The 15,104-nt window shown below is 36.9% G+C and overlaps 1 protein-coding gene across 1 annotated transcript in view; it reads left to right on the top strand.

The window, feature by feature from the left end:
* CDH10 (cadherin 10) overlaps positions 1-5,698 on the top strand; it is a 125,211-nt gene extending 119,513 nt beyond the window's left edge. Inside the window, exons 9-11 of the mRNA XM_075542552.1 lie at positions 999-1,107; positions 1,806-2,057; positions 5,208-5,698. Coding sequence (XP_075398667.1) covers positions 999-1,107; positions 1,806-2,057; positions 5,208-5,698 — 852 coding nt within the window. The remainder of the gene's footprint in view (positions 1-998; positions 1,108-1,805; positions 2,058-5,207) is intronic.
* Positions 5,699-15,104: the final 9,406 nt, after the last annotated feature.

Genomic DNA, 15,104 nt, shown 5'->3' with positions numbered 1-15,104 from the left:
CTCCGTGTTACCAACGTCCACATACCTTTGAAGAGGCCGTTCTTCTCCAGGCGCATCCTATGTGCCTCTCTCTCTGGCACTGCGGTAGAACAGGGGTTGTTGCTATTAATCAGGTTGTCAGGGGCTAATGCTGCAGACGTGAATTGAGTTTTCATTCTGAATAGTTTGTCTTCATTCTAGAAACTCCATTGACACCTGTTCACCATGGGGTCCCTGCTGTATTTGGAACGCTTTTATTATCATAGGCACCGAGAAGCCACCCCAGTATGATGAACTGAAAGACCAGCTGTGCAATGTTATAATAATTGATCTAAAATGCAATATTTTCACTGAAAACTTTAGTTTAGTTATTTATGTCTTATAAATTATGCAAATAAATGGCAATATTGGGGTTTGAAACGCATTATTTTATATTAAAATTAAATGAATGTTTTTGGTTATTTTACACAATACACAATTTGTGCTTCAAATTGTCCAACCCTCTCAATTTTTTTTATTTTGGGACACTGTATTTACATAGTAAAATCTATTAGCACTATGTAGACAGTCTATCCTTTTAATGGACTATGGGAGTGTTAACATATTGATCTTATCTTGATATAAACAAAAATTCTTACTCGTCTATTATATTTCTTGGTGTTATTTAATTTATGCCTGATTTTTTTGCTAATATATTCTTACAAACCCGTTCATTCAAATAATAAGTGTATATTAATAAACTCCAAATAAAATAATACTAGCTATTTTGAAGCAAAGTATAATATTCCAGGCAAAGAAAGAGCCATAAAATAAGAGATTCAATATGATAAAATGAAAATGATAATAAAAATATGAATGGACTCAAATAAAGTTACATACCCAAGATGTATAATCAACTGCATTCATCACTCATTTATTTATAGGCAAGATAGGGGAATTACAATTTTACATACGATAAAGCAGATTGCAGCCACGGGAGTATGATGAATATATATGTATATATTTCCTTTTTTCTGCAGCTAATACAGACTATAAGTGCAGTAGACAAAGATGACCCTTTAGGTGGACAGAAATTTTTCTTCAGTTTAGCTGCTGTCAATCCAAACTTCACAGTACAGGATAATGAAGGTAAACTTTAAAACTTGTTCCTAATATTTCTAAGGTGACATGAACAGGAAATGTCCTCAAAAGTTTTCTCTTGGGATTCTCTTAGCCACTTTCTATCTGTCACCTCAGATTTTATACCAATCATTTGAGTGACTTGTTACATTCATTCCAGTGAATGGAAACAAACATTTAGAACAATCGGGTAGCTTGTTGTTTCTCAGGCATTGGAATGTAGCTGTTTGGTCTGCTTCATAAACTGAAACATATTAACAATATTTTAAATTGACCCAATGATTTATTTTTTCTTCCGGGTTATTGTTGTGTGTGTGTATGTGTGTATGTGTGTATGTGTGTGAAGAGGGTATTTGTACATACTTTTAAAAAAAAACAGCATTTTAATTATAATGTATTTTTCTTAATGTGTCAAATATTAAAGAATTTTGAAAGCTGTAAAGATTCTCATCTATGCAGCTTTGATAAATCATTCATTCACTTATCCAAAAACCAACTTTTTGCAAACATTATCAGAGAATTAGAAAATCAAAAATCAAGGAATGCAGAGACTGATTTTTAAATCGATAATATTTATAGGCTTCAGATTAGGAAATGGACATCGATTTTACATAAGTAGGGTTTTTTTAATAAAAATTTTGTGTTGCCAAAAAGGGCAACAAGTGTACTCTCCCAAACCCTTTGTAATGTTATAAAATTTATTTTAGATAACACTGCCAGAATTTTAACCCGAAAAAATGGATTCAATAGGCACGAAATTAGTACTTATCTCCTTCCGGTGGTGATATCAGACAATGATTACCCAATCCAGAGCAGCACGGGAACGCTGACCATCCGCGTGTGCGCCTGTGATGGGCAAGGCAACATGCAGTCCTGCAGCGCGGAAGCCCTGCTCCTCCCTGCTGGCCTCAGCACGGGGGCGCTGATCGCTATTCTCCTCTGCATCATTATTCTGCTGGGTAAGTGATGACGCCGTGGAGATAGGGAGATTTCGTTTTTCTAGGCGGCCTATTTTAGTATGTTCTTAAAGTCAAAACTCGCTGTTCAAATCACTGCCTCTCAAATAGCCCCATGTTCGAAGATATTAATAACTATGGAAACAAATCTATTAAGATATGTTTTCCTAACAGACTTTAAAAACATAAAAGAGTTTTTGAAGCAGTACTGGCAATAGCAAGACTTTACCAACAAGGACCAGGTGCTAATTCATGTGAACAAATTAGTTCAAAACAAACAGACAAATATCTATCTTTGCAATACATTTGCTAAACCAAATGACTCATGGGTTTTGTAGGATCAAAGCGTTTTAAAGAAAGATGGTTTTAACTCTTGCTAGGTATAGTCGTAATTATGAGGAAATTAGACATCCTCTTCAACAGAGGTCACAGAATAAAGAAGAGAGAGGCATCACTAGGCAGTGGAGCTGGCTTATGATGTGATGCATGTCCCAAGCAGCAGTAGACTCGCAGAATCTGGGTTTATCGCCTTTTTCTGGGTCAACTGTCAAATGCCCTCTCAAGAGGACCACAGGCAGCCGAGGGCTAGAAGAGAAAAGGGTGTCTACAGGCAAGTCTTAAGGTTGGACAACATGAGAAAAATCTCAAAACATTAAAAAAAATGTTTGGACCTAAGTCTGACTAACTTTTCATACTCACAAAAATTATGCTACATAGAAAGGTTACCATTCTCAAAAATTTGAAATTATTTCTGGCAAAGCTGATTTGAAGCAATATTTGTGCATGACTCCTAGAAGACAGCAAGGTTTTATATGAAGTTAGGCTTTTAAAAATAACTTCCGTTATACTGTATTCAATGTGTCTATATCTACTTTATCTATAGAAGAAACATTTCTACTTTTCTCATAACATTGATATGCTCCAGTTCTGCAGTAAAGAAACTAAAGGTTAATTTCTCATGCTAGATAAACAATTAAGGGTATAAAATGATTATCTAGATTTAAAAATATATATAAAATGTAATTCAAAAAATGAGAATGATTTGCATTTAAAAATAGACCCCATAGATTCTGTTGTTCTGAGTGATTAATCAGACTACTTGTTCACAATGCAAAGATTATTAAACTTGATTATATTTAATAGCATATATAAGCATTAATAAAGTTTATATTTTATAATTCAACTATCATCAAAAAAATAAATATTTGAAGAAAGAAAATAAATATGCTTTGTAATAATTGACTGTGCACTTGAATATGTGGATAGTATATTTATTTGAGGGTATTAACTTTTAGATTATGTAGCCAAACTCATTCCAGTAAAATATGTACTATAAATATCATCAGTGCAAATAGTATTAACAATAGCATGTTTTCATTATGTGTTCACTGCATGTCAGAATCTGTAATTAGCACTTTGTCTCAAAACAGGTTTTTTCTTTCACGACAAGATTATGGGATTTGTAGGATTTTATTTACACTTTACAAATAATGAAAGCAAAATTTAGAACTATTCAAAACATGTTCCAATGTCACACACTTGGTTGTTATTCATTGTACATATATTTTTTCGATAGGATCTAAAATTTATTTCACCTCCCTCCATCTGAACACTCACCCACCCACACACACACATACACACATTTTTTAAAGTTTCTGTGAAAATTGAATTAAAATATAATGGGAAATTATCACTAAACTTTTGAAGCTTCTTCGTATATATATCGTCACCTTGATGGGCTATATAGAGACAGTCTTCCAGCCACACAGTGGTCAAGTGCTCAGCCATTAAGTGAATGCTGGGCAGTTCTACCCTTGGGAGAACAACATGGCCAGTTTTGGAGACACTGTGGGGCATTTCTACTATGACCTAAAAGTCACTGTGAGTTAAAGTGACTCATCTTCCAAAACCTACAGATACACATTTATGTTTAAAGAAATACCCCGAAAGTGTTTGGGAATAATGAGTGAAGGAAACCATGAGAGGAAATTTGATTTGAATTTTTCATGTGTCAGAATCAATTCCCTGGTAGTGGGTTTGCTTTCTGTTTGTTTTCTTGTTATCTTTTGTATTATTGCCATGATGACAACATTGGCATCATTACTATCACTGTGATTAGTGTCTCAGGGAAGAGAGACAAGTCTTCTCTGAGGATGAAAATGACTTGCCCTTGTGTTGAGTGCATGACCTGCCTCGAACCAAAACCAACCCCACTCCGATGGAGTCCATTCTGACTCAATGAGGGTTGCCTGTGGTCACTAAGTCATTCGTTAGCTGCGGATTTCATCTTCAAAGAGCAGTGATTTCCCTCAGCAGCACTTTCCATCTTAATATGATCTAATTGTTTCCATCTCTTGGACTCAGAGAAGCTACTTCTTACTACAGAAAATTTTATCCGTGTCTCAACAAAACTAGCGTTCAAATTACTGGGCTTTCTTTTGTTCTGGTAGGAGCCCTGGTGGCATAGTGGGTTACAAGTTGAGCTTCTCCCTGCAAGAACAGAAGTTCAAACCCCCAGAAAGACAAGGCTTTTAATTCCCGTTAGAGTTGCAGTATTGGAAAAACCACATGGGGCATTTATTTCTACCCTTCTCTACGACCTTGCTATGAGTCAGAATCAATTAGATGACTGTGAGTAAGTAAATTTATTTTAGTAATTTCTCAGCAACACTATTTAACAAAAAACTAATAGCCACAAGTCTTGTGAAGTATTTTTTTTTTACTTTATTAGGGTGCAAAAATGAAGGCATGATTTTTCCTGGTTTTAGTTGGATCCTTTGATGTTACTTTCAGTTTGTATTCTCATGTCTGTACCATCTCATCTCATGTCTCACATAAAAGAAAAAGACGACTTATCAAATCAGAAACCATCCTTAAACGATTTATAGAAAAGTATATGTATGATCAGTCATGGCATTTAAGGATGACGTTTTAGTCCTGAAAACATAAAGATGGTAACACTTCATAAACACCTCCCCCAAACCTTTCAACAAGTGCCAGATCACCAAAGAAAACAGTTGGAGATACAAAATTGGCTTTAAATTCTACGCCTTCGATGGTAAAGTGAAATCATTCCAACCCCTTTACTCCCACTCATTATTTACATGATGCCTTCCAGCGGACGTCTAATTTCTCCTCTTTTCTTCTTTCAAGTTATAGTCGTACTATTTGCAGCTCTGAAGCGGCAGCGGAAGAAAGAGCCTCTGATCTTGTCTAAAGAAGACATCAGAGACAACATTGTGAGCTACAATGATGAAGGCGGCGGAGAGGAGGACACCCAGGCCTTTGATATCGGCACCCTGAGGAATCCTGCAGCGATGGAAGAAAAGAAGCTGAGGCGGGACATTATCCCAGAAACGCTATTTATCCCCCGGAGGACTCCGACCGTGCCCGATAACACCGATGTTCGGGATTTCATTAACGAGAGGCTAAAGGAGCATGACCTTGACCCCACGGCACCTCCCTACGACTCGCTGGCCACCTACGCCTATGAAGGGAACGATTCCATCGCTGAGTCTCTGAGCTCGTTAGAGTCGGGCACGACCGAAGGAGACCAAAACTACGAATACCTCCGAGAATGGGGCCCCCGGTTTAACAAGCTAGCGGAAATGTACGGGGGTGGCGACAGTGACAAAGACTGTTAACGTAGGCCGCGAGTTCCGTTCAAGCAAGAGGAAGTAACTCACCCACGCCGTCACCACGTGTCACAATATTTGATATTCAGGATGCTTTTCCTGCCGTGCATCACAATTGTTTCCCCATTTACATTTTTAATTTGTTCATTAATTGCATTAATTCTTTCCTGTAGGATGTCTCATGGAATATATACGACGTTTTATTTAATCACTTCCAAGAGCCAAAGCTACGGAAAGTCAGTGTTGTCCATCTTAGTAAATAAAAGATCATTTCTGAAACCTGAACAGGATAAGTCTCCCTTAAATAACCTCACAAATAAGCCGCTTCTGTTAGATACATGTCCTGCCCTTCCTGCAACTGAAGCTTTTAAAAGTCGAAGGAACAAGTTCAAATAGATCCTGTTCTGTACATTGAATTTAAAGAAAATGTACATGTGTTGTTAGTAGGTGTGATATGCAACCTGGTATACAAACGTTTGTGCAATTTCATTTCATCAAATTTTATCTGCTAATGTTTTATATTTATATTTTTGTATTTATTTTTAAAAAATAAACCAGTTTTTACAACTACTCTGTCTCCAGATTCCTTTTTCCTGTCTTTTTTTCCTTACAAAGAATGGGTTTCACAATGAACAAATATTGGGGTGAAACTTTTCTTTAACTACAGGTGAGGTTGCAAAATCAACCAAATTATTTGAGGCTCAGACTAACTGATTAACACGTAGATAGGAATTATTTGTCTAATGACACTCATTGCGTTCTGATTGGTGGAAAACTCACCATATTAACAATAGGATTAATTTGTAAACTAGTACCAGTGGCAACTCCATGCTAACTAATGGTGGCCTAAGTGTGTCAGAAAAGTTTACTCCATAGAGATTTCAATGGCAGGTTTTTCTAAATCCCCAGGATTTTCTTTAAAGCTGCCTTTGGGTGAACTTGTACTTCTAAACTTTCAGTTAGCAGCTGAGTATTGAACCATTTACACACTCAAATCATTACCGCATGGCTTGAAAGCATGGCCATCGTGATAAATATCCTGAAACACACTTGGTAGTTTATTTTTGTTCATAAATCGCTAAAATAATACCTGGATGAATAAAACATTTAAAAATGATACGGCATGTCTGCTACTGAGGATCATTGGCCATGGTTGTTAAGCCAGATTTCAGACTAAAATAAAACTTTAATGGAAAGTACACTTACCTCCCATGAAAATGCCCAGTGATGGCAGCATCAACATTGACTATTCCATTAAGAGCACATTGTAATTACGTCGTTTTCCAATATGCATTACATATTTAGTTGCAAAAAAGTCTGGCTTTTTCGTCAGAGAATGATTCCGTAGAAGGTTAACAGCAGCAGCAGCAACAAATAGTGACAGTGAATTATCCATATTTCCTGTCACTCCTGGAGGTCAACTGCCAGTAACTGACCCTTGTTCCCCAGGCTCCAAAACATGACTCACATCTAAAAGGAGCACTGTATTGGGTCAAGGCTAGCAGTTCACATTTCCTGCTTGAAGATATCATAAATAACACCAAAGATTCATCTGTTCCCCAATTAGTGAAAATGCATTGTTTTTACAGTAAACCACAAGGCACTATTGACATAGCCTTAATGGCAAATTAATTGTCTCAGTCAACTGCCAGGATGAAAAGGCTCATATTTCTCTGAACAGAGACAATTTTGTTGTTTTCCTAAGGTTGTAATTATGAAAGAAAGCATCTCATATGCTCTAGTTAAATTTATAGTCCTATAATAAGGACTAACTGATGCCGGAGGCCCCCAGTAAGACCTCAGTTGGTACATTGTTTATCAAGGATTCGTTCTGGTATAATGAAGGTTTGTCTGACATGTTCAAATAAAAAACATTTGCCATATATTCTGAATTAAGCAAGGAGAAACCTCTGATTATTCTAGTGGGATACTTTTAATTAACACCTCGCTGATAATAAAAAATGAAGTATATCCTAGAAAAAATGCACACTAGGTGTTTCAAAAGGAGATATTGATATGGTTGAACTATAGTCTTTGAAATTCCTCATGCAAGGTATGCTAATTAATATCAAGGGCTTTCAAACAATTGTTTAAAAAACTGTGTTACATTTCAGTTCCACTTTTGCCCCACTAACTTTTATGCCTCTTATTTGATATTTGATGCCAATAAGAAGTTTCTGGGTGGTACAAATAGTTCACATGCTCAGTTCTGACCCGAACTATCTTATGATGGAGGTTTGAGTGCACCCAGAGGGGCTGGAAGAAGAAAGATCTGGTGATGGGCTTCTGAGTGTTAACCAGGGGAAATCCTTTGGAGTGCAATGTGCTCTGACAGTAAAGTGAGCTCCATAAGTTAAATAACGCCCCACTCATCCAAACAGTGCCATTGAGTGGATTCTCATGGCAGGTAGAATGATATAAATATATATATATAATATGCAATATATAGAGTTATATATAATATTATAGAGTTTATATAAATATATAGTGTATATTGAATTATAATTTATATATTTGGTTTTATATATTATTTATTGTATAGTATACATTATACATAACATAAATATACATCATCACATGTACATCGTGCTAGACAATATACATTATACCATATGTAACTATATATATATTCTTGCACATATAAAATATGTAACTATATATATATTATTGAATTCTAGTTGCTTTGAGAACATAATTATATATATAAAACTGTGTATGTATATACAATTAAATATATATCTATATAACTAAAGAGGGAGAAAAATCTATATATAGATACTAATAATGAGGATGGTTATTTAGCTATCGTTTCTGTTCATTTCATTCAGAAAACTCAAATTGTTATGAACTTACCCTCTTATTTTATTTATTTGCCTTATAGATTTCATATATTTGAGAGACTTTATTGGTGAAATTTAGTGTGATCCAAATCACCTTAAAACAAAAATAATAAAGAAAGGAAATGTATAGCAGTCTTTTATGTCAACTTAAGGACACATGACTCGCAAATCCTTCATCAGAGAGTCCATTAAGAGAAATTATAAATATTTAAAAGTATTCTTTAAATGAATAACCTGTTCAAATTATTCCATGTAGTCTCTTTGGGCTGGTCCTCTCCCAAGGGTCATCTAATTTAGACTAGTCTGTGTCCAATCACCCTTTTATCTATGCACTGACGGGAATGTCTGTCAGTTTCACATTGTTGACTTCAATGGAAAATTTGGGGCCTTCATTTATTTATCCACGTATTGTTTCATTCATCAAGTATTTGTTGAGAACATTTATTATAAAATCAACTAATGTTATAGATCATCATAGAGATGTAGTAAATTTTAAACAAAACTTTATATGTGTGTAATGTTTTCTATTGATATGAAATTAAAATGGAAACATATTAAACACATGATTTTTAATAAAACATGTAACATTCACTTTTATTTGTCTACACATTATAAATACATCTTCTCATCCCCATTTCCAAGATGTCAATATTCAGAAAAGCAAAATGAAATGATTTACATATCTTTTAGTCAATTGTGGTGATTGAGTTGATCAATTCTCTACCAAACTATCCAAGAAAGTTTATTGAATGAAAACACCATGCTCTTAAATCAAATTTCTCTATCTTATGTCAAGAAGATACTCAGACAATCCCAGAATTCCAGATACATTAGTAAACTTACACATATAAATTATGAGTAATTAGATACCTATGATCTTTCAAAGATAAAGGAACGGGTTTAAGGAAGATTAAGGACTATGGGTAGGTAGCTATCTGGGCTCACTTACGAACCTATCTCTATTATATCTATATTATATATGTATTATTATATATCATTGCATTATACACAGATATGAACTATGTTTTCCAAATACTGAGACTAATTCCACAAAGCCTCCAAGAAAAGCTTCTGTTTTCTGGTTTACATGTGCATTTTCACACATTCATCTATAGCTTACTGCCATCACGTCAAGGAAGACTCACAGTGACCCTGCAGGACAGAATAGAACTGCCCTCGTGAGTGTCTGAGACTGTAACTGTTTATAGGAGTAGACAGCCCTGTATTTCTCCCGCGGAGCTGCTGGTGGTTTCGAACTGACTTTGTAGATGACAACCCAATGTATAACCTCTATGCCAACAGCTTATTTACCTATTTAATAAGAAAACAGCTGCTTTTCATGACCCATTACACTTTATAAGCATCCAGATAGAAGAATACAGGGTGCATTCCCTGAGGAATATTAATTCTGTGGCATAAAATTGGATAAAGCTCACAAAGGTGAAAGTCTTTGTGATTGAACTAATAGTACAAAAAGATGCATGGAATTCACAGGCAGCCTGCAGACCCCTATTACATACCAAATGCTATGTCCATGCTCAAAAACAGCAAAATTCCATAAGAAATGGAAAGAAAGAGATGAAAGTAATAAAATCCTGCGTGTTTTTTGAGTTCAGGTTCAGAGCCTATCTTTTGACCCCATTATTCTGTCAGTGCTCACTGCCCACCACATAGTAGTCACTCAACGTTAAATCCTTTCTCTTATCCTCTCTGATACTATTTCTTGAAATGTCTTCTTTTGATTCCTTACTTGCCTTGAAAATCTTTAAGGTTATTCAAGTTATAAGTGATGTCTTTTCAAACTTAATTCTGTCCTCTTCCTTTTACGCTAGTATCTGCCTTGCATTATTGTAGTTTCTTCCAAAGTAAATATTAAGTAATGTGTTTCCTTCCCCTACCACCATGTTCTCGTTGGCAGCCTGAGTACCACTCTGTCAGTTACTTTATTTAGATTTCCTTCTATTCACTTTAAAGAGCTTGTTCCAAACTACTCCAACAGTTCTGTAAGGTACTCACAGCTTCCTTTTAATGCGACTTATAAATAACGAATTGCGCTGATAAGCACTACAGCACATGCAGATGACGCCCTGCTCACTTCTACTTTTTTTTAACATAAGCAACTACATCTGTATTCACTTCCTAATTTCTCTCTTTACCTCATATGCAGGCATGTCTCTAATCCCATGGGTTGTCCGTGCAGGAAAGCAAGGTTTACAAAGCAAAGATTTACTGAAAGTTTGTCAATAAAGGCGATGTGAAAGGGGACCAGAACCAGAGCCCCAAAGAAGATTCTCTGGGGCTTTGTTGCCAAAATAATTTTTGTGTCATAATCTTTTTCTTTATGTTTTTGGACTATAGTGTTTGCTTCCAAAGGGCTCTATTGGTGTTTTCTTGATCACTTTTAAGAAATCCTACATTTTGAAATTGTCAAAACAGCAAAATACATGAAGGGAAGAGTTTTCCAACTTTCCTAAAAGCACCGAGGCTGGAAAGTCAGGAGTGAATTCCCAGGAACAATCTGAGTGAGTTGAGCAGAAGGAGCATCAGAAAATGGCGTGGCGCTCTGGTCTAGCCTCCTCTGGCTACACAAAGAGGAGGAGCTAACTCCACACCAGGCCCGCAGGATGGCAGCAAGGGAGAAAGCAGAGACGGCCTCCACCGCCCTCCTTTATCTCCTCTGGCAGCAAGCATCCCTCTTCTGGCACTCTCCTTATCTGCTGGGTGCGATAACCTGGTACGATTGCCGCACAGAACTAAAACCATACGCATGATTATGGGGCATTGTCTAACAGCTGCTAAAATGGGAAGACGCAGATATTTTGTCCACAATACTACTTCTGAGAAATACTAGCCACCAAGTCTCCCATCGGTGCTTGGTCTCCCTGCCGGTGGTGCTTTGGCCTCTGCCTTGTTGAATAGGTTGTGAAATGTGTTGCTCTGTCTCATGATCTTAAAGCTGTTCCTCCGATCGCCTGGTCTCAGTGCTGCAGCCTCTGGGGCCTCAGCTGCCTGCACCATCTCCACTGGCCTCGCTCCTTCAGACAGTGTCTTACATGTGCTTCACTCATGGCTGTTCTTGCTTCCTGAACACTGGATGGTCTCGCTCTATTTCTGAGGTGACTCACTTGTTTATACCCCGTGAAATGGCGAAACACTAATCCCCTTGATTAGTGTTTCACATCCTATTTGGATCATCCCACCCAAACTGGGATGGGAGTTTCTTTTCCTTTTTTTTTCTTTTTTAAAATCCTTTTATTGGGGCTCATACAGCTCTTATCACAATCCATACATACATCAATTGAGTAAAGCACCCTTATACATTCGTTGCCCTCGTCATTCTCAAAATTTGCCTTCCACTTAGGTTCCTGGAATCAGCTCATTTTCCTTTCCCCCATTCTCCCTCCCTCATGAACCCTTAATAATTTATAAATTATTATTTTATCTTATCTTTCCCTGCCTGTCATTTCCCTTCACCCACTTTTCTGTTGCCCATCCCCCAGAGAGGAGGCTATATGTGGATTCCAAAGGGAGTTTCTAAGGAATGAATAGAAGAGTTACCCCAAGTAATTTCACTTCCCCACAAGCAGTCTCTGGGAGCCAACGTGATTTATGGAGTCAATAATGCCTTGCTGATTAAAGCCATCATAGTAAAAATAATAATAACCCACCTTAAGTTTTAGGCTCAAAAGGAACCAACAAAGAGAAACGTATACACAGTTTTTAATTCATCATACTTTGTTCAATTACATATATTATATTTTACATGTGATTCTCCTGATATTCTTATTAATGTGTTCAGGATTACAAAAATAGAGCTTGACTCTGTGTTGAACTGTAGGCCTCACTTTCATGTTTGATTGCAAAAGAAGCAAAAACACAAATAGAAAAAGACTATCATTTTCAAAAGTGTTTTGAAAAGCATGATGGCAGCATGTGCAAATGGGTTTGACACAATGGATGGATGGATTGTGATAAGAGCTGTATGAGGCCCCAATAAAAAATGATTTTTTTTAAAGAAAAGAAGACTCTTCCCAAATTCCAATTAGTAAAAGAAAAACAAAACAAGGACAGGAAAAGTTTGTGTTCAACCTTAGGTTCCACTGTGATTATAAGCAGGGTTACGTTAGCGTATCCACACAGTTCCCAGTAGGCATGTTGTATTCACGGACTTACACCGTGAAGAATTAAAGATTAATGAGGGCATAATAGAAAACTGTCCATGGTTTGTGGGAATTCTATTCCAGCTGTGGAATTATCCTGAATTTGGAACATGACATTTGCAACTCCACAGGAAGGATAGCACTGCAGCTTCATCCCCAAATTTATCCGAGCAAACCTCCTACACATGGTGAAATATTTAGAAGCACGCTACCACTCTTGTCATGATCTTTGCCTCTCTCTTTTTACCAACAAGAAGATTTTAAATGAGTTAAATTTTTTCCTCCCGGGTATTAAAAATGTGTTGCTGTGTTACAGCTTGTATTTATTTCCATTATTATGACCACTGATATAGTTTAATATAAGTCTTAAATTATTTTAAAAAGTTGATGAATCTTTGTAAAAAAAAATAACACTGCACACAAAGCAGTGATGGAGTCTACGTCTGGCATGTTTTTGTCGCTTTTCTTTCAGCAGAGTAAGACTAGCATTTTTAGCATTTCAAAGACGCTTGTTTGAAATGATCACTCAACTTCTGAACTACACAATATGATTTTGTATTTGTTTCTTCACAGAGTGAAAACTTTATTATACTGTAATCAGATTTTAAATATATACCTGCAATAACCCTAATCATGAAAAACCTTCATTCAAAAGTACACACATTCTTCCGTAGTTCAAATATATGACAATTTTGTTCTCTTGACATCATTTTGGCTAAAGCAACCCTCTGATTATTTAGGTTTCGTTCGATTAGACACATAAACGTGGTGACTGTTAATTGCCCACAGTGCCTTGGACACCTGAGTTAGGATTCCAAAAATACTGGTGAGTGATTGATTAATCTTGGCAATCCCAATACTTTGTTTTCTAATTTTGGCATTGTGGGAAATGTCAGGTTCCATGCCTTCCCCACCCTCCATCAAAAAGGCAACATGTTTCATTCATATTTGAAAAAGCATATTCTAGAAATGTCACAGTAACCTTTTAAGATGACAGTCTCTGCCTAGGAATTCTTGACAGCAGCTATGCGCAATTATGCCAGCTATATATTGAAACTTTCTTACATCATCCTCCCAAAGTGATAGCCTACCAGACAGCATGCCGATGACTAGATAGAAGGAAATCCAAACTCAATGCACACTTTTATAAACTTTATTTTAGAGACAGAAATAGAAAACTGAAATTCAATTTCTGGCTCATTTAGTGGCTAAGTGAATGAACTAGATTATTTTAAAATAATCTTATCCTGTCTCAACTTCCCTATCTAAGAATTTAAAATGCTAGCAACACATTGAAGGAGGCTGATGGCAGAGCGGGTTACAAGTGGGCCTGCAAAAGGCAAACTCGGAAGTTGGAGACCACCAGACAGCACCACGAGAAAGGGGAGGATTTTTGCTTCTGTGAGAGCTGCACCCGTGGAAACCCACAAGGGCAGTTCTACCCTTTCCTGGGGGTTCGCTATGAGTTGGAATTGACTAGAAGGCAGTGAAAGTGAGTAGTAAATTACTGAGATAAACTATTGGATGAATTACTATATAGCTGGATGTACTCATCAGCGTACATGTTTCCACTTGTCACAAAGGCAAGAAAAATAAAGACAAAAACATTCTTCTCCATAATACCATATAGCTCCTTAAAAAAAGATATATATATTTTTCTTTTATTATTAGTTCTTATTTTATTTTATTATTTTAAAATCACTTTATTGGGGGCTCGTGTGACTCTTATCACATCCATTTAGCCATCATTGCATCAAGCACATTTGTACATCTATTGTCATCATCATCATTCTCAAAATATTTGCTTCCTGCTTGAGCCCTTGGTATCAGCTCCCCATTTCCCCCTCTCTCCCCCTCCCTCCCTCCCTCCCTCCATCCCTTCCTCTCTCCTTCCTTCCCTCCCTCCCTCGTGAACCCTTGATAATTTATCAATTATTATTATTTTATCATCTTTCACTATCTGATAATTCCCTCAACCCACTTTTCTGTTGTCCATCCCCAAGGGAGGGGGATATATGTAGATCCTTGTAATAAGTTTTCCCTTTCTACTCCACCGTCCCTCCGCCCTCTGGTATTGCCACTTCTACCAGTGGCCCTGAGGGGTCATCTTTCCTGGATTCCCTGTGTTTCTAGTTCCTATTTGTACCAGTGTACATCCTCTGGTCTAGCCAGATTTGTAAGGAAGATTTGGGATCATGATATTGGCGGGGGGGGGGGGGGAAGGAAGCATTAAAGAACTAGAGGAAAGTTTTATGTTTCATTGTTGGCACACAGCACCCTGAGTAGCTTTCCCCTTAAACCTTCTGTAAGGGGATGTCCAGTTGCCTACAGATGGGTCTTGGGTCCCCACTCTGCGCTCACCCTCATTCACAATGATATGAATTTTTGTTCTTTCATGCCTGATCCACTCAACAC

The sequence above is a fragment of the Tenrec ecaudatus genome, chromosome 2 (genome assembly GCF_050624435.1).
Source record: "Tenrec ecaudatus isolate mTenEca1 chromosome 2, mTenEca1.hap1, whole genome shotgun sequence".
In the NCBI taxonomy this organism is placed as follows: Eukaryota; Metazoa; Chordata; class Mammalia; order Afrosoricida; family Tenrecidae; genus Tenrec; species Tenrec ecaudatus.
This window is presented reverse-complemented; position numbering and strand designations above follow the sequence as displayed.